This window comes from Salvelinus fontinalis, chromosome 35 (assembly GCF_029448725.1).
Source record: "Salvelinus fontinalis isolate EN_2023a chromosome 35, ASM2944872v1, whole genome shotgun sequence".
Lineage (NCBI taxonomy): Eukaryota > Metazoa > Chordata > Actinopteri > Salmoniformes > Salmonidae > Salvelinus > Salvelinus fontinalis.
This window is the reverse complement of record NC_074699.1, coordinates 8,216,756-8,238,919: the sequence shown is the minus strand read 5'-3', so window position 1 is coordinate 8,238,919 and position 22,164 is coordinate 8,216,756. Positions and strand designations below refer to the sequence as shown.

Below are 22,164 nucleotides of genomic sequence, written 5' to 3'. Positions count from 1 at the left end.
CTCTAGACCACCTTAAATCCACACACAGAGACTTGTACAAAGCACGCCTTCCATTTGGCAAATCTGACCGTAACTCTATCCTCCTGCTTTCTGCTTACAAGCAAAAACTAAAGCAGGAAGTACCATTGACTCGCTCAATAAGGAAGTGGTCAGAGGATGCAGATGCTAAGTTACAGGACTGTTTTGCTAAATCAGACTGGAAAATGTCCCGGGACACTTCCGATGGCATTGAAGAGTACACCACATCAGTCACTGGCTTCATCAATAAGTACATTGATGACATTGTCCCCACAGTGACCGCACATACCCCAACCAGAAGCCATGGATTACAGGCAACATATATAAGCTCCCACAGTTGACAGTGCATGTCAGAGCATAAACCAAGCCATGAGGTCGAAGGAATTATCCGTAGAGCTCCGAGACAGGATTGTTTCGAGGCACAGATCTGGGGAAGGCTACCAACAAATGTCTGCAGCATTGAAGGTCCCCAAGAACACAGTGGCCTCCATTATTCTTAAATGGAAGTTTGGACCAGGCAGTCCAAATAGCTCTGCAAATAGACTATTGCAGCGTAGATACAGGAGACTGGGATAGGGGGGCTAGGTTACATCCACAGTTAGACCAGGACAGGGACAACCAGGCAGGAAACCCCAACCACTTTGACAAAGCACAGCCCCCCTCATCACCAAAGAGATATCAACAAGCCAATAACTTTACTACCCTGAGACAAGGCCGAGTATAGCCCACGAAGATCTCCCCGCGGCACGAGCCCGAGGACAGGGAGGATGGAAGAGCGAAGAGCAAGCCAGTGAGTCAGCCACCGTAATGGGGTCAGAGGCAGAGAATCCCAGTGGACATAGTCGGCCAGGCAGAGACCGCACGGGTATTTGGTCACTCCACAAGGCATTTCACAACGACTGACGTTAATGCCACATGACGATAGTCATTCAGCTCTGCTGGATTGTTCTTTTTTAGAACTGGTCGGATCTCAGTTGTCTTCAAGAGTGAGGGAACCATATGTTCTGATAGGGAGTTGTTTAAGAGAGTACAAAAGATGTCTGCCAGCTCATCTGAGCATTCCTTCAGTAGACTTTGTTGGATTTGATTCTCTTGAAGACCTGTCTCACCTCCTCCTTTCTCAATGGTTGGCACCTCCACTCCATCCAGGGACTGGAGCGCCAGTTTCTCCTGTCAGGCTTTCTGTTACAGTGGAGAAGTCGTGATTATCAAAACAGTTAAAAGTGATGAGTTCATTGACAAACTGTTCCTCTTCCTTCATGTTTTTCCTTTTGGTTTTCTTTTTAGCTTTTTCTGGGTTGCCAGACTTTGCTAGGCCTGCCTGAGATTCCCCGTGTGGAACATGTTTTCCACTTTCTTTTTGTAGTTGCCCTTAGCCTGGGCTATTTGTTGTTTTATTGTCCTCTACAAGGTTTTCACATCCTGTTTGTTGCCAGCAGAAAAAGATGTGTGTTTAAGATCTGCAGAAATGTCTTGTTATTTGGATAGCATTTCACCATCTTTGTAGGGGCTAACATGCCCTCAGAGAAATGGATATAGACAGTCACTACTCATACGGACTCAAGGGTATAATCCATTATAAAACTGTCCCAGTTTGTACAGGACAAACAGCTTTGCAGGCTTTCTATAGCTTTCTCTTACCATATCTTGACTGCCCTTTCCTTAATCTTTTCCTGTTTCACTTTCTTTGAATGTTGGCAGTAATTGAATTGCATTAGTGGTCCGATGTCCTCACTGGGGGCTTCAGTAACTTATATTCCCCTTTTTATTATTGTCTTAACACAAATCCAATTTACTATCTCCCCATGGGCTACAAGTAACATTGTTCATAGTTCGGTAGGACAGTAATGAAGTGAGAAGGAGTTAAAATACAGTATAAATAAAGAGGTGTGGAGGAAAATAGAGAGAGTAGAGAGGAGCAGGTCTAAGGGATGGTGAAGTGCCCTTAGAAGGGCTTTGTCCGTCTCCAGGAAGACTGGCGTGTAAACAGGAAGAAGTGTTTGGAAACACCCAGGCTTAAGTGGTTGAGCCCAGGCCGCATTATTATGCCTGTCGTTATGACACAGAACCAGTGTTCCGTCTTTCCTCTTTTCCCCATTGCAGGCATGAGCCACTCTTGTTAGGGATAAGCTGTTTCCAAAAGGGCCTCTATTTCCTATTTAGTGCACTACTTTTGACCAGGGCCCTTAGGGTTCTCTTCAAATGTAGTGCACTTTATAGGGAATAGGGGGACACTTGCAACGCAGACCATAGTGTCTGCCCAACAACGTTCATCCCAGCCAGAGCAACCCACCCTTCTAATGAATGGATGTAGTTTTTGGATAGACTGATGAATGAGACCATTTTTTCCTTTTTTGTAGATGGTACAGCAGGTTTTCGTAGAAGGCGTACAGGAGTGGAACGGCTAATGCTCACCGCACTAAAATAAGGGTTTGAATGTCCCAAACAAAACTAGCTTGAGGCTGAAATCTTTGGAAAGATTTCAATTCAATGATTCACAGTGTAATACTGTTGCTATAGGCCTATAAAGTGTATTAACTGATATCTTGTTCCTTAAATTTGACATCATGGAGAGGACAGAATGTATGCCTGTGCAGTCATTTGTAATTTCGCAATGAAGAGCCCGGTTTTCTGCCAACCTATCCCAGACCTGTCTTTCCTTCCCACGGACCTTCGTTAGCAATCCATTTGGATGTACATTTCATTCAATTACAGGTTCAGGTCCCTTCAAAATGGTTTCCATTCCATGTCGCTCTTCTGCACATGTGGTGTCTTGTTGAATGCCAAACCAAAATATATTCTCACCAAGACACCAACCAGACACAAAACCCTGCTGGCTGGGTTTGGGCCCTCCATCACTCAACCAAGACATTCCTGCTCACCGGCAGATCAGCCTGTCTGTGGCCATCGCTGTGTGTCTTTCGCTACCATCTTTTCCTGTAGATTTATAGTGTCAGCTTCAATTCAATCAAGCGTCGGGGAGTTTTAGGTTGGTTTCCTCTTAACGGTGGGATAACGTTGGCTTGACAGGGGTGGTCCCTCCCTATCCGCCAACGTAAACCAACGTGTCTTGAGTGCCTGAGGCTGGTCTAGCGGGTAACGCCACCGCCTGCAGCACATACAGATTTACGATCTTAATTGGAGCCAATTTGCTACAGCAGGAAAATAATCCTGCAGCAACAGTGAATTATTATGTGGATTATAATTAATGGACATTGCTGTAGGGGTTGACACATCCAAGCGGAAATTACAAACTTCAGAAGCCTTTTTAAACCTTAAATATAAGTTTTACACTTTCGTTCAAAAGATTGGGATCACTTAGAAATGTCCTTGTTTTTGAAAGAAAAGCACATTTTTTGTCCATTAAAATAACATCAAATTGATCAGAAATACAGCGTAGACATTGTTAATGCTGTAAATGACTATTGTAGCTGGAAACGGCTGATTTTGTAATGGAATATCTACATAGGCGTACAGAGGCCCATTATCAGCAACCGTCACTCCGGTGTTCCAATGGCACGTTGTGTTAGCTAATCCAAGTTTATCATTTTAAAAGGCTAATTGATCATTAGAAAAGCCTTTTGCAATTATAGTAGCACAGCTGAAAACTGTTGTTCTGATTAAAGAAGCAATAAAACTGTCCTTCTTTAGACTAGTCAGTATCTGGACTAGTATCTGGAGTATCAGCATTTGGGGTTCGATTACAGGCTCAAAATGGTCAGAAACAAAGAACTTTCTACCGAAACTCGTCAGTCTATTCTTGCTCTGAGAAATGAAGGCTATTCCATGCGAGAAATTGCCAAGAAACTGAAGATCTCGTACAACGCTGTGTATTACTCCCTTCACAAAAAGCGCAAACTGGCGAAAGAGACGCCTCACAAGTCCTCAACTGGCAGCTTCATTAAATAGTACCCGCAAAACACCAGTCTCAACGTCAACAGTGAAGAGGCGACTCCTGGATGCTGGCCTTCTAGGCGGAGTTCTTCTGTCCAGTGTCTGTGTTCTTTTGCCCATCGTAATCTTTCGTTTTTATTGGCCAGTCTGAGATAGGGCTTTATCTTTGCAACTCTGCCTAGAAGGCCAGTATCCCGGAGTCGCCCTTCACTGTTGACGTTGAGACTGGTGTTTTGTGGGTACTATTTAATGAAGCTGCCAGTTGAGGACTTGTGAGGCGTCTCTTTCTCTGTACTTTATAGAATAGTTACACCATTGTATTTGCAAAAAGACAGCAGGTTCTGTCTTACCTGCTAGTTAAAAGAACATTACACTTTCGATCCAAAGTTTGTGAGATGTTTTCAGATTTCCAAAGTTGACGGATGTCACGTTGAAACCATGTCCCATCACATTGGTTGTGTAGATCCATCTAGCCTATATGTTTCAATCCCAAATGAATGGGAAAAATATGGACCACATTAAACTAGGAAATTAGACAGTACTCATATTTTCCATTTAGTGGTTAAGTGAGGCATACAGCTAGATCTACACAATCGATATCATTAGATGTGGTTTCAGCTTGACATTAGTCTACTTTTGAGGTCTGAATACATCTGAATACAAACTTACATTTTTTTGTGAAATGTCCCTTTTAAGTTCTCCCTCCAGAAGCCAAATTGAGCTTGTTGTTGTTTTTTGTTTGTCTGGGCAGTATTTGGCCTGGATGCAACAGTATCAAATCAAATCAAATTGTATTGGTCACATACACATGGTTAGCAGATGTTAATGCGAGTGTAGCGAAATGCTTGTGCTTCTAGTACCGAAAATGCAGCAATATCTAACAAGTAATCAAACAAAATCACAACGACTACCTTATACACACAAACGTAGGGATGAATAAGAATATGTACATAAAAAAATCTATCAATGAGCGATGACAGTGCGGCATAGGCAAGATGCAGCAGATGGTATAGAATATAGTATATATATAGGAGATGAGCAATGTGGTACAACAACACCTGCTCTTTCCACTCGTATGATTTAAAGTCAGCAGAATAGTGTTTTGTGTACGATTACCTGTGTAGTTACTGTGAAGTGTGTTTGTACTGTGTTCTTGATCTTTCTGGACAGTGTGTTGTCGGGATACAATGGTACCGTCTTTGCCTATGGCCAGACTGGTAGCGGGAAGACCTTCACCATCACAGGAGGCGCTGAGCGCTACAGTGACCGGGGCATCATCCCTCGCACACTCTCTTACCTCTACCAGCACTTCAGCCAGGTCAGTCGTGTGATGGGCCTAACGCCGTGTAATTTTGGATTATGCCGATTTACTCCTTTAGGGGAGAATTTTCACTTTGGACAACATTTTCCCCACACAAAAAACAGCTGTGCTGTGAGCTAACACACTGGAAAATTCTAAATAGCGGGAGTTTCGATACTGTACCTCGCGATTCACATTGTGTGTGGTGCATCTGTCACGCTGTCATCTCTTGTGGACAGAGGTAGGTAACATAAATGATATCTAATGTGGAACTTTTATTCAGGCGTAGTGATTTTTTTTTGACACTGATCATTTGGACAAATCACGATTTCGCCAGTGCTTGCATCTTTCACATTTTGCAAGGAGAGGGGACATGTGACCCATAGACTTGCCCAAAACTTGCAGAGAGAGGGGGTGGAGCTACCTCCCTACATCTGCTCCTCGTTCTAGTATCACGTCTCCCCCAGAACATAAATTGAGCTTCTGATGCAATTATGCAAGATTTTAGTTGTGGGTTGCCAATATTAATCACTCTGTAATTAAATCTTCTTTTAAGCTAAAGTTTCACCTCACGGAAATTGTTAAATAAAAGTTACAACATAAGTCACTCTGCAGATTATAATTTCACTTGCTGTGCGTTCGCTCACAGCGCAGTGTCTTTGTAGGAGGACAATATCAACTTCAGTCAGTGGTGTAAAATACTTTTAATTACTAAAGTAGTTTTTTGGGGTATCATTACTTTACTTTATTATTTATATTTTTGACTACTTTTACTTCACTACATTCCTAAAAAAAGTATGTACTTTTTACTGCATACTGCATACCCTGACACCCAGAAGGACAGGAAAAGGGTCCAATTCATCACACTTATCAAGAGAACATTCCTGGTCATCTCTACAGCCTCTGATATGGTGGACTCACTATACACAAATGCTTCGTTTGTAAATGATGTCTGAGTTTTTGAGTGTGCCCCTGGCTATCTGTCAATAAAAAAAACTAGAAAATGATTTGCTTAATATTAAGAATTTGAAATAATTTCTACATTTACTTTTGATACTTAAGTATATTTTAGTTATTACATTTACTTTTGATACTTAAGTATATTTTCAAACCAAATACTTTTAGACTTTTAGTCAAGTAGTATTTTACTGGGTTTCATTTTTACTCGAGTAATGTTCTAATATCTTTACTTGAACTCAAGTATGACAATTCCATACTTTTTCCACCGCTGCCTTCAGTCTCCCATCGACATAAATTGCACGACTAAGTGAAAATTAGACCTCAGGAAGCATCTAGGCTGTTAACAAATTCCCTCCATCTCACTCACAAGTTTTTTCCAGGTCACTCCAGTCGAGACTGTTTTTATCACGTAACTGCTTTGGGTGCCTGTAAATAAAACACACCCATTTATTAGTCAAGTTTAGGCTGTTGCACACATCCACTAGTGTGTAGGCCAGCTTTAGCCAGAGGATGTGAGTGACGTAAATGCCGAAAATGGCATGGTATCCAATTTAATCATACCCAGAAGAAGCCAAGAATGAACGTGTTAATTGGCTTTTGATATGTCGGCTCTGTAGCTTGATAAGAGAGATAAAAATCTAACAGTCATTACTAACTTATATTTGCAACTAAATGAGTTCGGATATCCCATACACTACAACTATTTTATTAGCAGTGGATAATACTTTTTTTTTTTTTTTTTTAAATCGTTTACATACCTATGCTATTGTATGGCTTATGAATGTGTTAAGTCCTTATGAAGATACCTTCAAATGTGTTACCGTAACTACCTAAATGGGTCATTGTATTGTCTTGTTTTGCTATAATGGACATCTGCAGGACAGCAGTATGGTGTACACCACCCACATCTCTTACCTGGAGATCTACAACGAGGTGGGCTATGACCTGCTGGACCCCCGGCACGAGGCCTCTCGCCTGGAGGACCTACCGTCAGTACCTCCTTCTTTCCTTGACTCTACTCTAATTAGGCCTGTACACTTAAAGAAGTCCTCCAGTGATTTTTTTTAAACTTTTCCCGTTGAAAAGTATAAATGCAGTAAAGTACACACACGAAAGGGTAAAAACATTTTTTTTGAGCAAAATAGTGTTTTTAAGACACAACTGCAAACTTCATGGAGTAGGGCATTCAAGGAGTTGGGCTGATGGGAAGACGTGATGTCATCGACCTCCCCACTTGCTTAACGAACAATAGAAGAGCAATGAAGAACAAAAGAGGGAAGGCCCAACCCCCCCACTTGTGTTATGTCATGATTTACCGAGACCACCTATTGAGATGTCCCCTTTGTTAAGTAAATCAGGTGTTAAATTACGTGAAAAGAGACTGGAGTGCCACTCAATACAGGCTTGGTACATCCATGACTTTTATATTTAGCCATTGAGTCTTGAAGAATTTATAAATGCCTCATGAGCTTTGTTCAACTGTCGTATCCCATCAGATCCCAAAATGTAGACCTGTTTTAGTACATTGTTTGTAAACAATGCAATTGTAAACAAACACTGTAGGCTTAAACAATACTTTTGATCTCATGGACGGTCAGCCCTTGCATCCATAGCTCTGTCTCTGAATTTGAATGGTTACATTTCTCCAGCCCTATTGCTCATCTGTTTAACAAAACAGTTTTTGGTCACCTACAAACAAGCAAGATTTCTGGCTCTCACAGACGTGTAACTTCTTCTTTAACCTGTTTGGGCTGCAAGCTGAATATTGAAAAAACTGGAAAATGTGTGCACATTTTCAAACGGCCTCCTAAGAAACTTTTTATTTTCCAATATGCATATATTTACTACTGTTGGATAGATAACAGTCTGTAGTTTCTAAAAAGGTTTGAATTGTTTCTCTAAGTCGAACAGAAATATTTTTACAGCCATTTTCCCAGCCGAATTGAGATTTTCCAAAATGCGATGTGTCTCTTTAAGACCTTCTCTATAAAAGGCCCTTTGACTTAGGACCATAGGGACACGTCACAGGCCTTCGTCAGGCTGTAATGCGGAAGTGAGAATTGAAAGGAGTCGAATATCTCGTCCATGGACTGAATAACACACCTTCTTGTGAGACCTGCGCAGTTAAAAAAAAATTCCGGGCGCGAAGGATAATTTGGTCTCGGCTTCTGGAACAAGGTAGATAACAGTGAATATGATGTCTGACTACGATATTATTTGATACATGTCACAAAATCATCCTAAAGTATGTTTTTTCAATATACTTTAATTATATTATTGCAATTTATTCTGGACTTTAGATGTGATACGACGGAAGAATTTTTTGAAGAAACGCTGTGTAGCGCCGCAATGCTATCGTGCTTGCTAACCAAAGAGGGAAATAATTCGTTCTGGAACCCAACTAAAGACTCTACTGGACATTGGACATTTTTCATATATCTGTTGAGCTGTGCTGTGCTAAGTGGGCTAACTGTGCTAGGCTAGCGCTTGACCAATGCTAGTGCTGACTTATGCTAGCTTATGTTGTTAGCTAATATAACGATATATTGTGTTTTCGCTGTAAAACACTTCAAAAATCGGAAATGTTGGCTTTATTCACACGATATCTGTCTTTCATTAGTTATCCACCATATGTTTTTCTGAAATGTTTTATGAGGTGTAATTAGTAGCCGACGTTGGTGTATGTATTTTCTCTGGCTACTCCCGTCTGGATTCAGACTCTAGCTATGTGTTAGCATTTTTGGGTAGCATCAATGTAAAACTGATTTATAGCTAAAATATGCACTTTTTATGAACAAAACATAGATTTATTGTGTAACATGTTATATGACTGTCATCTGAGGTAGTTTTTTCTGGGCTCTTTAGGTTGGTTTTAGTTTATTTCGGTTGGCTTGTGCATGCTACTTCAATCATAATTCATACTTCATAATCATATCCATACGTGTCTGTCCACTTTTGTATTTGGTGGTGAGCTAACATAAATATATGTGGTGTTTTCTCTGTAAAACATAAAAAAAATCGGACATGTTGGCTGGATTGACAAGATGTTTATCTTTCAAATGCTGTATTGGACTTGTTAATGTGTAAAAGTTAAATATTTTTAAAAAATAGATTTTGAATTTCGCGCCCTGCAGCTGTTGTCATTTTCGTCCGATTTCGGGCTTGCAGCCCAAACAGGTTTTAAGAGGCTCCTCTGTCCTCCACTCGTTACCTGTATTAATGGCACCTGTTTGAACTTGTTATCAGTATAAAAGACACCTGTCCACAACCTCAAACAGTCACACTCCAAGCTCCACTATGGCCAAGACCAAAGAGCTGTCAAAGGACACCAGAAACAAAATTGTAGACCTGCACCAGGCTGGGAAGACTGAATCTGCAGTAGGTAAGCAGCTTGGTTTGAAGAAATCGACTGTGGGAGCAATTATTAGGAAATGGAAGACATACAAGACCACTGATAATCTCCCTCGATCTGGGGCTCCACGCAAGATCTCACCCCAGATGAACCTGCTTTCATCTGTGAAGAGCACAGGGCGCCAGTGGCGAATTTGCCAATCTTGGTGTTCTCTGGCAAATGCCAAACGTCCTGCACGGTGTTGGGCTGTAAGCACAACCCCCACCTGTGGACGTCGGGCCCTCATACCACCCTCATGGAGTCTGTTTCTGACCGTTTGAGCAGACACATGCACATTTGTGGCCTGCTGGAGGTCATTTTGCAGGGCTCTGGCAGTGCTCCACCTGCTCCACCTTGCACAAAGGCGGAGGTAGCGGTCCTGCTGCTGGGTTGTTGCCCTCCTACAGCCTCCTCCACGTCTCCTGATGTACTGGCCTGTCTCCTGGTAGCGCCTCCATGCTCTGGACACTACGCTGACAGACACAGCAAACCTTCTTGCCACAGCTCGCATTGATGTGCCATCCTGGATGAGCTGCACTACCTGAGCCACTTGTGTGGGTTGTAGACTCCGTCTCATGCTACCACTAGAGTGAAAGCACCGCCAGCATTCAAAAGTGACCAAAACATCAGCCAGGAAGCATAGGAACTGAGAAGTGGTCTGTGGTCACCACCTGCAGAACCACTCCTTTATTGGGGGTGTCTTGCTAATTGCCTATAATTTCCACGTGTTTTTGCACAACAGCATGTGAAATTTATTGTCAATCAGTGTTGCTTCCTAAGTGGACAGTTTGATTTCACAGAAGTGTGATTGACTTGGAGTTACATTGTGTTGTTTAAGTGTTCCCTTTATTTTTTTGAGCAGGGTATATATATATATATATATATATATATATATATATATATATATATATATATATATATATATATATATATATATATATATATATATATATATATATATATATATATATACATGGGTAAACTCAGCAAAAAAAAAAAAAAAGTCCTCTCACTGTCAACTGTGTTTATTTTCAGCAAACTTAACATTTGTAAATATTTTTATGAACATAACAAGGTTCAACAACTGAGACATAACCTGAACAAGTTCCAAAGTCATGTGACTAACAGAAATGGAATAATGTGTCCCTGATCAAGGAGGGGGTCATAATAAAAAGTAATAGGCAGTATCTGGTGTGGCCACCAGCTGCATTAAGTACTGCAGTGCATCACCTCCCATGGACTGCACCAGATGTGCCAGTTCTTGCTGTGAGATGTTACCCCACTCTTCCACCAAGGCACCTGCAAGTTCCCAGACATTTCTGGGGGGAATGGCCCTCACCCTCACCCTCCGATCCAACAGGTCCCAGATGTGCTCAATGGGATTGAGATCCGGGCTCTTCACTGGCCATGGCAGAACACTGACATTCCTGTCTTGCAGGAAATCACACACTGAACGAGCAGTATGGCTTGTGGCATTGTCATGCTGGAGGGTCGTGTCAGGATGAGCCTGCAGGAAGGGTACCACATGATGGAGGAGGATGTCTCCTGTGTAATGCACAGCGTTGAGATTGCTTGCAATGACAACAAGCTCAGTCCGATGGTGCTGTGACACACCGCCCCAGACCATGACGGACCCTCCACCTCCAAATCGATCCCGCTCCAGAGTACAGGCCTCGGTGTAATGCTTCGACGATAAAAGCGAATCCTACCATCACCCCTGGTGAGACAAAACCGCGACTCGTCAGTGAAGAGCACTTTTTGCCAGTTCTGTCTGGTCTAGCGACGGTGGGTTTGTGCCCATAGGCGACTTTGTTGCCGGTGATGTCTGGTGAGAACCTGCCTTACAACAGGCCTACAAGCCCTCAGTCCAGCCTCTCTCAGCCTATTGCGGACAGTCTGAGCACTGATGGAGGGATTGTGCGTTCCTGGTGTAACTCGGGCAGTTGTTGTTACCGTCCTTTACCTTTCAGTGTGATGTTCGGATGTACCGATCCTGTGCAGGTGTTGTTACATGTGGTCTGCCACTGCGAGGACGATCAGCTGTCCGTCCTGTCTCCCTGTAGCGCTGTCTTAGGGTTCTCACAGTACAGACATTGCAATTTATTGCCCTGGCCACATCTGCAGTCCTCATGCCTCCTTGCAGCATGCCTACGGCACGTTCACGCAGATGAGCAGGGACCCTTGTCATCTTTCTTTCTGTGTTTTTCAGAGTCAGTAGAAACGCCTCTTTAGTGTCCTAAGTTTTCATAACTGTGACCTTAATTGCCTCCCGTCTGTAAGCTGTTAGTTTCTTAACGACCGTTCCACAGATGTTCATTATTTGTTTATTGTTCATTGAACAAGCATGGGAAAAAAGTGTTTAAACCCTTTATATATATCATGGAAATACAGTGTCATATATAATGGAAATACAGTGTCATACTCAAAAGTCCTATTACCAAACAATATAAAACACTTTCACCTAACCATACTACTCGCTTTGTCTTAATCAAGTTTCATTTCAGAGGCAATACCCCCATTTGAGTTTGATTATGTTTTATACCTAGATTTATACATTGAGCCTTAAAATCCTTGTCTTAGAACTTATGACAGGTTCTCGTCTGTCAGGCTGGCTCTGTGAAGCCTCCGGTAGTGTTCCAACTGGCACTCTATTCCCTATATAGTGCACTCCTTTTGACCAGAGCCCTATGGGACTCCAGTATTAAATATCCCGCCACCAATTGTTAACTGATAAATGGCAATGTGTGACGGAAATGGATGTCCCTTTTCATCTTCTCAACGCTGCATGTGGGCGGGCATTTATGCAGAGCTTCGTTCGCCAGCTGCTTCCTTTTGTGGTGTCTCCCTCTTTCTTTATCTGTCTACCTTTCGCTCCTTTATTTCTTTCTCTCTCTCTCTTTCTCATTTTTATTGAAGACATTTTTTTGCATTGCATGCATTGTGTGGCTTTGTGCCACCCTGGGAATATTGTGCTACACTCACTGTAAAAATGCCTAACAGGGTTTGTGCATTTAGTCCCTGTCCATGTTTTTCTTTTTTAACTTCTCTTGCCTCCTCTCTCTCCATTCGTGGGAGATTCGGCTCTCGGTTTGAGGACCCACAGATGACAGCCGTTGTTAAATAGACTGTGCCCACTGTTGACCACGCTGGCCACACTCCTGTTTCAAGGAGAAGCTGTCTGTGCTCTCTCTCTCTTTTTCTCTCCCGCTCTCTCTGTTTCTCTGCCTTTTGATCTTTGTTTTTCTGTCTTTCTCTTTTTTCGTCTGTTTCTTTCTCTTCTTTTCTTGATTTCTCTTCTCCAACTTTTGGAGTGGCGTTTGTGCGTGCGGTACTTAACACCCTTTGGTTTCTGTTTCTCTCTTTCTTTGTCCTTATCTCTCTCTTCTTCATTTCTCTTCTTTCTCTTTTCTCTCTCTGCCTGATTTGTATTCTCTCCATCTCCTGAGCGATGTTGACATCATGGGTCTGTGGCTTGAAGAACCTCCTGGTGTCTCTTTCGGCTTCTCCCTCACTCCCTTTCGCTCTCTCTCTCTTTCTCTTTTCTCTCTCTGCCTGGTTTTTATTCTGTCCATCTCCTGAGGGATGTTGAGATCATGGGTTTTAGCAACTTCCCTCATCCCGCCTTCATAGCAATGTCTCTAGGTTGTACTGTAGCACACGAGCCAACAGAAGTGTGCAAACCCCCCCATCCCGAGTAGAGAGATTTCCCAGTCCATTTGAGTCATGTGGAGGTTTTGAAAATGTTTCTTTCAGTCGGACCCTCCATTCAGTGAGTTGGCTTGTTTATTTACACTGATGGGAGGCAGAGAGGTCGGGCACTAAGTAGCCTCATGTCAAGGAAATGCCAAACAATGTCTATTCTGTCAATGGTTGCAATCAATTTACTTCACCATGGTTCAGCTTCTCCTACAGCAGCGGTTATCAAACAAGGGGTCGCGACCCAATGTGGGGTTGCCTGATATGTAAATGAGTTGCAGGAGAATTTCTAAAATCCAAAAGTTTGGACACACCTACTCATTCCAGGGTTTTTCTTTAGTTTGACTATTTTCTACATTGTATAAGAATAGTGAAAACATCAGAACTATGAAATAGCACATATGGAATAATGTAGTAACCAAAAAAGTGTTAAACAAATCAAAATATATTTTATATTTGAGATTCATCAAAGTAGCAGCCCTTTGCCTTGTTGACAGCTTTGCACACTATAAGAATTGATGCTATTGCTATCAATCAAGAAGGAAACTGACTGAACAAGAAACTCCCCAGCTAATGCTCTCCAAATGGATGTTAGCTTTGAGAGCCGAGATCCCCATGCATTGTCTATTGCTCACTATACATGTCGGCGGATGCTATTCACGAGACATATTGTTATGTCTCACGATTCATGAGCATGAAATGGCGCATGGGATGTTCAGTGTGCTACGTGACTATATTGACAAAAAACACATCGCATGGGATCGAATGGTGGGCTTTTGCACAGATGGGGCTCCATCTATGGTGGGACTGCTGGCACGCCTCTCTGCGCTCTAGTGCGTCTCCCTCTGCCATATGAATGCGTTGCATGACACACCGAAAGAAACTGGCGGCAAAAGAGCTGAGCACAGAACTCTGAGATATACTGCAGCAGGTAACTTTGATTACAAACTACATCAAATCACATCCACTGCACGCACGCCTGTTTGCAAAACTATGTGGGAATATGGGATCAGAGCATGACAACGTTCTATTTCACACCGAGGCTTGGTGGTTATCAAGGGGGAGTGTTGGAAAGATGTTTCGCATTGAGAGAGGAAACGTTGTCATTCACAATGTATGTAAAAAGACAGACTTGGTTGACTTTCTGTGAAATAAAAATAATATGTGTCTCCTTGCCTACGATATAACAGACATATTTGGAAAACGGAATGCAAGCATGCAGGGGAAATACTGAAATATTCTACAGATGAGTGACCGATTCAGAGAGGAAAAAGTATTGTTGGAGAGTCTTTTAAAAGCTGTGCATGTTTCTAACAGGAACAGCATTATAATGTCAGCTCATATCTGCATGAAGCTGGATTCAATGCTCTCGTCTGCATTAAAATCAAATATCTATGTAGGTTGGATGTGACAGCAGAGATGAGGTGCGCACTGTCGACCACACCCCCTGACTTTGAGAAGCTCCTACGAGACGTGCATCAAGCACACCCATTGCATTAGTGGTGGTGAGAAGATACATTATGTTAGACTAATTTGCAATTGACTGTCATAGCACCCACATTAGAAATATGTGATGGTGAGTTGAGAAGAAAATCAGTAATACTGTTAGATTCCAATTGACTACCATAGCCCCAAATAAAATAGTTAACATTGGCTTTTAATTTCATTTTTTTTCTCCTCACATGGTTGGGGTTGCGAGAATTTTCAGATACTCTATCAAATTCGTGGGCCAAAAAGGTTTGGGATTCCCTGTCCTACAGTGCTCCTTGTCATTGTATTCTGACTCAGTAGTCATGTCCATTTTCACATTTGTGACTGTTGTAATGAAGAATCAAAATGCATTTCACAAGTCAAACAAGATCGCGCAATGATAACCCATTTCCAACAATTTCCAAGGTACGATCATGGATTGGTGTCAGCAAGCATTGGTTGGAGGTACTATCCACCATTGTTTAATACATATTTTATTTTTTAATACAAGTGAATCGGGACACAGTAATATCCAGTGGGAGCTAAGACGGATAGCACCCCAGTAAAAGTCATCATGACCGTTGATGACCGAACATTAGCAGGGAAGGTCAAGAACTATCCTACATAGTGTGACGTTGTACCAACAACATGTCAATCACCCATTTGCATGATTTCAAACTTTCCCTCAGCCCTCTCATCCTCTTCGACCCTGTCAGTCAATCAATCCTGTGGGATGTTTTTGCCGGTGGTGGCCTAGGAAGTGACACCCAGCGTCTGTACAAGGCATCTCTATTTGATGTCACTTGATGTGGGCAATAAGTCATCCACTGTTTGTTTTTCAGAGGCTGCGTCCTAAGTGGCACCCTATTCCCGACATAGTGCACCCATAGGGCTCTGGTCAAAAGTAGTGCACTATACAGTAAAGGGAATATGGTACCATTTGGAACGCATACAGATTGTGTCTGTCTATCACATTATAATCTGGGAATGGGGTAGATACAGCATGTGTACAGCAGGCTAGGGTAGCTGTAGCCCAGTGACTTGGGCTGCGTTCCAAATGGCACCCTGTTCCATATGTAGCACATTACTTTTAAACCAATAGTGCACTATATAGGGAAAAGTCATTTGGGGCAGATACAGTTTGTTTGGATTGAAGGCTGGCCACTGGGGGGGGGGGGGGGGGGTTCTCTAGTTCCTTATTAAATAACCTCAATGTGGAGTTAGTGTCATTAGGCCATTTTTTTTATGATGTATAAATCACAGATATTTAAGATATCACAAATTCACATAAAGCTAAAATTACAGTAAGCGAAAAGGAATCCGTTATATACTCGCATTACTCACTATGGATCCTTTTTTGGAGTTTGAGTTTTGAACAGATATTATGAACAGCCTATTGCAAGCCCTTTTTTGTTGATTGGAGGCACTTTTTTCATATAAACATTATCTCGGGCTGGTGAAATATGTGTGTGTGCTTGCCGTCTTGCATCTATAGGAAAGTTACCATCATGGAAGACCCGGACCAGAACATACACCTGAGAAACCTGTCACTCCATCAATCAGCCAACGAGGAGGAGGCTCTCAACTTGCTCTTCCTGGGAGACACCAATCGCATGATTGCAGAGGTAAGGAGATGGAAGCAAGGGCTTGGAGGACTGTAGCTTTACAAGTATATATATCCACTAACATTTAAACTTTGATGGCGCTTGTCATACTATTGGTCATACTACTTCTTCGCTGCAAACAAAAATAAGTCATTAGGACGTCTTCTGAACATAATTAAATGTTTGGCTTAAGTTGTCAGGACGTTGTGTTTTGGTCCTTTTGAAGTTTTCTCTAGTTCCCGGTTTGTTCCGGGGATGTCCCCAAGGGCGATTTTAGAACGTTCTCGGGACGTTGTGTCGAGGTTTTTGTCTAGTACCCGGTTTGTAGAACACTCCCAATAAAAGAAATTCTCCCTTTTTCTCAAAGATAAAGTTCTGTCAGAACCAAATAGGGACCTATTTGTAATGTTCCCTAATGGTCATTCTAAGACCCTTGTAACGTTCTGTCTGTAACAATGCAGGAGTTGTCTGAAACAACCCATTTATAGTCATTGAACGTTCCATAGTGGACATCAAAATACATTATTATAATGTTTATACTGCTATCTGTACTGAACATCCTTTTTATGTTCCCTGAGGTTAACGTCATGTTTAATGTTCCTAGAACGTTCCCAGAACGTCAGTGGGATAAACGTCTCGCCAAAACCTTAAAAAGGCCTTTTCACAATGCTAGCTAGCCTGTGGTCACACAAGCATTTATTAACCCTGGGCTAAGCTTCAGCCCTGGGCTAAGGATTCACACTTGTATTCCAAAGCACTGGACACAATGTTATAAGTAATGAGACTTTTATTGGCACATTATTTCCTTTTGCTTCTAGCCTCGCATTTGATTTGCAACAGTGATGGTTTGTGTAAATCTTGCTGCCTGCCTGTCTGACCGACGAAACAATGTTTCACTTTTGAAATTCGATCTTGCCACAATACAGAGAATGCTGACCACGAACGAGACATCAATACAACTTTTGTGATCCAGGTGAAATCATGCAAACCTATTTAATGGATATATCCAATTAAATGTAAATAGAAAAGTTATAAAGACAGACAAATGGAGCGTTTGCCGCCCCTTCCAGCTGTAGAGTTTGTAGCTTTAGTTGGCTAAATTTGAAGGCGTTAGCCAGCCTGCACAGCAACCATTTTTGTGAGGCATAGCAACCAATGTTTTTGCAAGGATGAATTAGTATGAATTTACTGAACAAAATAACGTGCAGAATGCATTACAGGCATCACGAATATATGTAAATTAGGTGACAGTGCAGCTTTTTTTAATTGGACAGTGAGCATTCTGGGCATTGTTCTTAACCCTGTTTCACACTGGCTATTTTGGCACTGTGTTTCTGGGGCTAGCCCCGAAAAGTCGGTGCTAACCCTGCTCTGGAGCAGAGCTGGCTAGCCCTGGGCTAAGGTTGGTGCGAGCCCATTTTAGAATGTGCAAATGTGAACACTCGCTTAGTCCCAGCCTAAAATCTCCCTTAGCCCAGGGCTACGGAGGTTCTGAGCCCTGGGATAAGGTGCAGTGTGAATATGCCTAAAGGGACCCAATGGTAACGTTGCCTAATGTCGATCCCGCTCCAAAGTACAGGCCTCGGTGTAACGCTCATTCCTTTGACGATAAAAGCGAATCCTACCATCACTCCCGGTGAGACAAAACCGCGACTCGCTCGGGTGGCGCAGTGGTCTAGGGCACTGCATCGCAGTGCTAGCTGCGCCACCAGAGACTCTGGGTTCGCGCCCAGGCTCTGTCGCAGCCGGCCGCAACCGGGAGGTCCGTGGGGCGAAGCACAATTGGCATAGCGTCGTCCGGGTTAGGGAGGGTTTGGCCGGTAGGGATATCCTTGTCTCAGTATGTAAAAATGTAATGAAATGTAAAAAATGTAATAAAATGTATGCACTCTACTGTAAGTCGCTCTAGATAAGAGCGTCTGCTAAATGACTTAAATGTAAAAATGTAAATGTTTAAGTCAAAACTGTAACTCTGCCACTCGCGAACATTCACTGTCTTCTTGGAAAGCAACTCCTTAGTAGATTTGGCCTTGTGTTTTAGGCTATTGTCCTGCTGAAAGGTGAATTAATCTCCCAATTAATGAACCAGGTTTTCCTCTAGAATTTTGCCTGTGCTTGTCTCCATTCTGTACTTAACGACCAGAACCGTACGCATAACATGATGCAGCCACCACTATGCTTGAAAATATGGAGAGTTGTACTCAGTAATGTTTTGCCCCAAACATAACACTTTGTATTCAGGACAAAAGGTTAATTGCTTTGCCATATTTTTTGAAGTATTACTTTAGTGTGTTGTTGCATACAGGTTGCATGTTTTGGTTATATTTTATTCTGTGCAGGATTCCTTATTTTCAGTCAATTAGATTAGTATTGTAGAGAAACTACAATGTTGTTGATCCATCCTCAGTTTTCTCCCATCACAGGCATTAAACTCTTTAACTGTTTTAAAGTCACCATTGGCCTCATGGTGAAATCCCTGATTGGTTTCCATCCTCTCCTGGCAACTGAGTTAGGAACGACGCCTGTATCTTTGTAGTAACTGGGTGTATTGATACACCATCCAAATTGTAATTAATGTCTTCACCATGCTCAAAGAGATATTCAAAGTCTGCTTTTGAAAGTTTTACCCATCTAGCAATAGGTGCCCCTCTTTGCGAGGCATTGGAAAACATCCCTGGTCTTTGTGTGCGTGCGTGTATAGTGTGTATGTTATTGTGTGTTTGTATGCATGTGTCTGTGTCTATGTTTGTGTTGCTTCACAGTCCCCGCTGTTCCATGAGGTGTATTTTTATCTGTTTTTTCCCCCCAATCTAATTTGAAGGTTTGCATGAGTTACTTGATGTGGAATAGAGACCACATTCCATGTAGTCATGGCTCTATGTAGTACTGTGCGCCTCCCATAGTCTGTTCTGGACTTGGGTACTGTGAAGGGACCTCTTGTGGCATGTCTTGTGGGGTATGCATGGGTGCCACTAGTTCAAACAAACAGTGCATTCAACAGGTTAATACCTCTCACAAATACAAGTAGTGATGAAGTCAGTCTCTCCTCTACTTTGAGCCAGGAGAGATTGACATGCATATTAATGTTAGTGCTCTGTGTACATCCAAGGGCCAGCCCTGCTGCCTTGTTCTGAGCCAATTGCAATTTCCCTAAGTACCTCTTTGTGGCACCTGACCACACGACTGAACAGTACTCCAGGAGCAATGAAACTAGAGCTTGTAGTACCTGCCTTGTTGAAAGTGTTGTTAAGAATGCAGAGCAGCACTTTATTATGGTCAGACTTCTCCCCGTCCTAGCTACTGTTGTATCAATATGTTTTGACCATGACAGTTTACAATCCATGGTTACTCCAAGCAGTTTAGTCACCTCAACTTTCTCAATTTCCACATTCATTACAAGATTTAGTTGAGGTTTAGGGTTTAGTGAATGATTTGTCCCAAATACAATGCTTTTTGTTTTTGAAACATTTAGGACTAACTTCTTACTTGCAACCCATTCTGAAACGAACTGCAGCTCTTTGATAAGTGTTGCAGTCATTTCAGTCGCTGTAGTAGCTGACGTGTATAGTATTGAGTCATCCGCATACATAGACACACTTTTTTACTCAAAGCCAGTGGCATGTCATTAGTAAAGTTTGAAAAAAGTAAGGGGCCTAGACAGCTGCCCTGGGGAATTCCTGATTCTACCTCGATTTTGTTTGAAAGGCTTAAATTGAAGATATGGCAAATAGGAGTGACAACACAGGAAAAATTGCTAAGAAACTAAAGATCTCGTACAACGCTGTGTACGTCTCCCTTCACAGAACAGCACAAACTGGTCCTAACCAGAACAGAAAAAGGAGTGTGAGTTCCTGGTGCACAACTGAGCAAGAGGACAAGGAGATTAGAGTGTCTAGTTTGAGAAACACCTCACAAGTCCTCAACTGGCAGCTTCATTAAATAGTACCCGAAAAACACCAGTCAACAGTGAAGAGGCGACTCCGGGATTCTGGCCTTCTAGGCAGAGTTGCAAAGAAAAAGCCATATCTCAGACTGGCCAATAATAAGAAAAGATTAAGATGGGCAAAAGAACACAGACACTGGACAGAGGAATTCTGCCTAGAAGGAATATGAAGGTCATCTGTTACTAGCAAGTTATTGATTTCATCAACCTTGTTTCTTAAGCTACATATCTTAACATGGGCTATTTTTAACACTTTTCTGGGTGTGCACTAACAGGACTTCCTGTTAGTGCACACCACATCAGTACTAACAGTATTACTGTGGTTCATAGTTATATGATTTCTGCAGACAATAGCTGTAGGCATTCAGGGCAGTAAGAGGGACATAAATTAGGTGACTTACATTGTGTCTTCCAATGCCCCTGGGATAATGTACATTTGCTGAAACATTATGACAACTCAGCGACACAATGGTAGGGATTAAATGATCTGTACTTGGCTCACTGATAAGTCATTGTCTCAACGCATCCTTAAAATGCTGTGAAAGGATTCAGGAACCCAAATTATTTGGGTTGATCCCAATTTTCCAGTTGACATTAGCAAGGAAAAGCTATATGCATTAATTCCCATAGAACTCCCTATCACAATCGCCGGAATAATCCGGCCTCTGCCGTGTCTCAAAGCAGATTGCGAGGCCAGAGCCGCTTTAACAGTATTTAGTCAAGCAACAGCTTTGTTAACTCTCACCAAGGGTTAACGCAAAGAATGTTAAGGAAATGTCATGTCCATCTACTTTGTCTCTTCAAATTTATGTGTTTAGAAAAAGTTTATTTTTTGCTTTGGTTATGTTGCACTGTAGTTCTATCATCTAGAAATGACCACAGTAATTTGTGTGACTCAATTTGCTACCTAGCTTCTTAGCCTGATTGCTAGCTAACATAGTTAGGTGCTGAAGCTAATAGTTCAGGGGATACAATTGACACATTTAACTTCTGGAATTAGCAATCAAGCTAGTTTATACAGTAACAAACAAGTTGCTAGCAAGTTATCCGGCCCACTCTGGGTCTTCCATTCCTGTGGCGGTCCTCGTGAGAGCCAGTTTCACGGTTGATGGTTTTTGCAACTGCACTTGAAGATACTTTCAAAGTTCTTGAAAATTTCCGTATTGACTGACCTTCATGTCTTAAAGTAATGATGGTAGTTTTTCTTTGCTTATTTGAGCTGTTCTTGCCATAATATGGACTTGGTCTTTTACCAAATAGGGCTATCTTCTGTATACCCCTCCTAACTTGTCACAACACAACTGATTAGCTCAAACACATTAAGAAGGAAAGAAATTCCACAAATTCACTTTTAACAAGGCACACCTGTTAATTGAAATGCATTCCAGGTGACTACCTCATGAAGCTGGTTGAGAATGCCGAGAGTGTGCAAAGCTGTCATCAAGGCAAAGGGTGGCTATTTGAAGAATCTCAAATATATAATATATTTTGATTTGTTTAACACTTTTTTGGTTACTACATGATTCCATATGTGTTATTTCATAGTTTTGATGTCTTCACTATTATTCTACAATGTGGAAAATAGTAAAACTAAAGAAAAACCTTTGAATGAGTAGGTGTTATACATTTTTGACCGGTAGTGTAACCAAATAAAAAATTATAGGCAAAGAGGGAAGCGCTTCATCGCAATCGTGCAATTTGTCTTTCAAAATGATTTATTTGCAATATTATTTAGCTCTCAAAACTTTTGGGTTAATGTCTTTCTGTCTATCAATATTTTTGTTTGGAGTACTAAGAATTTTCTCAAATTCAAAAGGTTTGCTTGGTATTAAAGGGACAAAAGTAATTCCATATAGGACGTCCACTGTTTGCTTGGTGCTGCCTGAAA

At 41.9% G+C, this 22,164-nt stretch overlaps 1 protein-coding gene across 2 annotated transcripts in view; it reads left to right on the top strand.

Moving 5' to 3' along the window:
- Positions 1–22,164, top strand: part of kif6 (kinesin family member 6) — a 171,070-nt gene that overhangs the window by 12,337 nt on the left and 136,569 nt on the right. Inside the window, exons 4-6 of one of the 2 annotated variants that reach the window (XM_055899169.1) lie at positions 5,083–5,230; positions 7,052–7,161; positions 16,225–16,354. In XM_055899169.1, coding sequence (XP_055755144.1) covers positions 5,083–5,230; positions 7,052–7,161; positions 16,225–16,354 — 388 coding nt within the window. The remainder of the gene's footprint in view (positions 1–5,082; positions 5,231–7,051; positions 7,162–16,224; positions 16,355–22,164) is intronic. The other variant, XM_055899170.1, reaches the window with a different exon arrangement.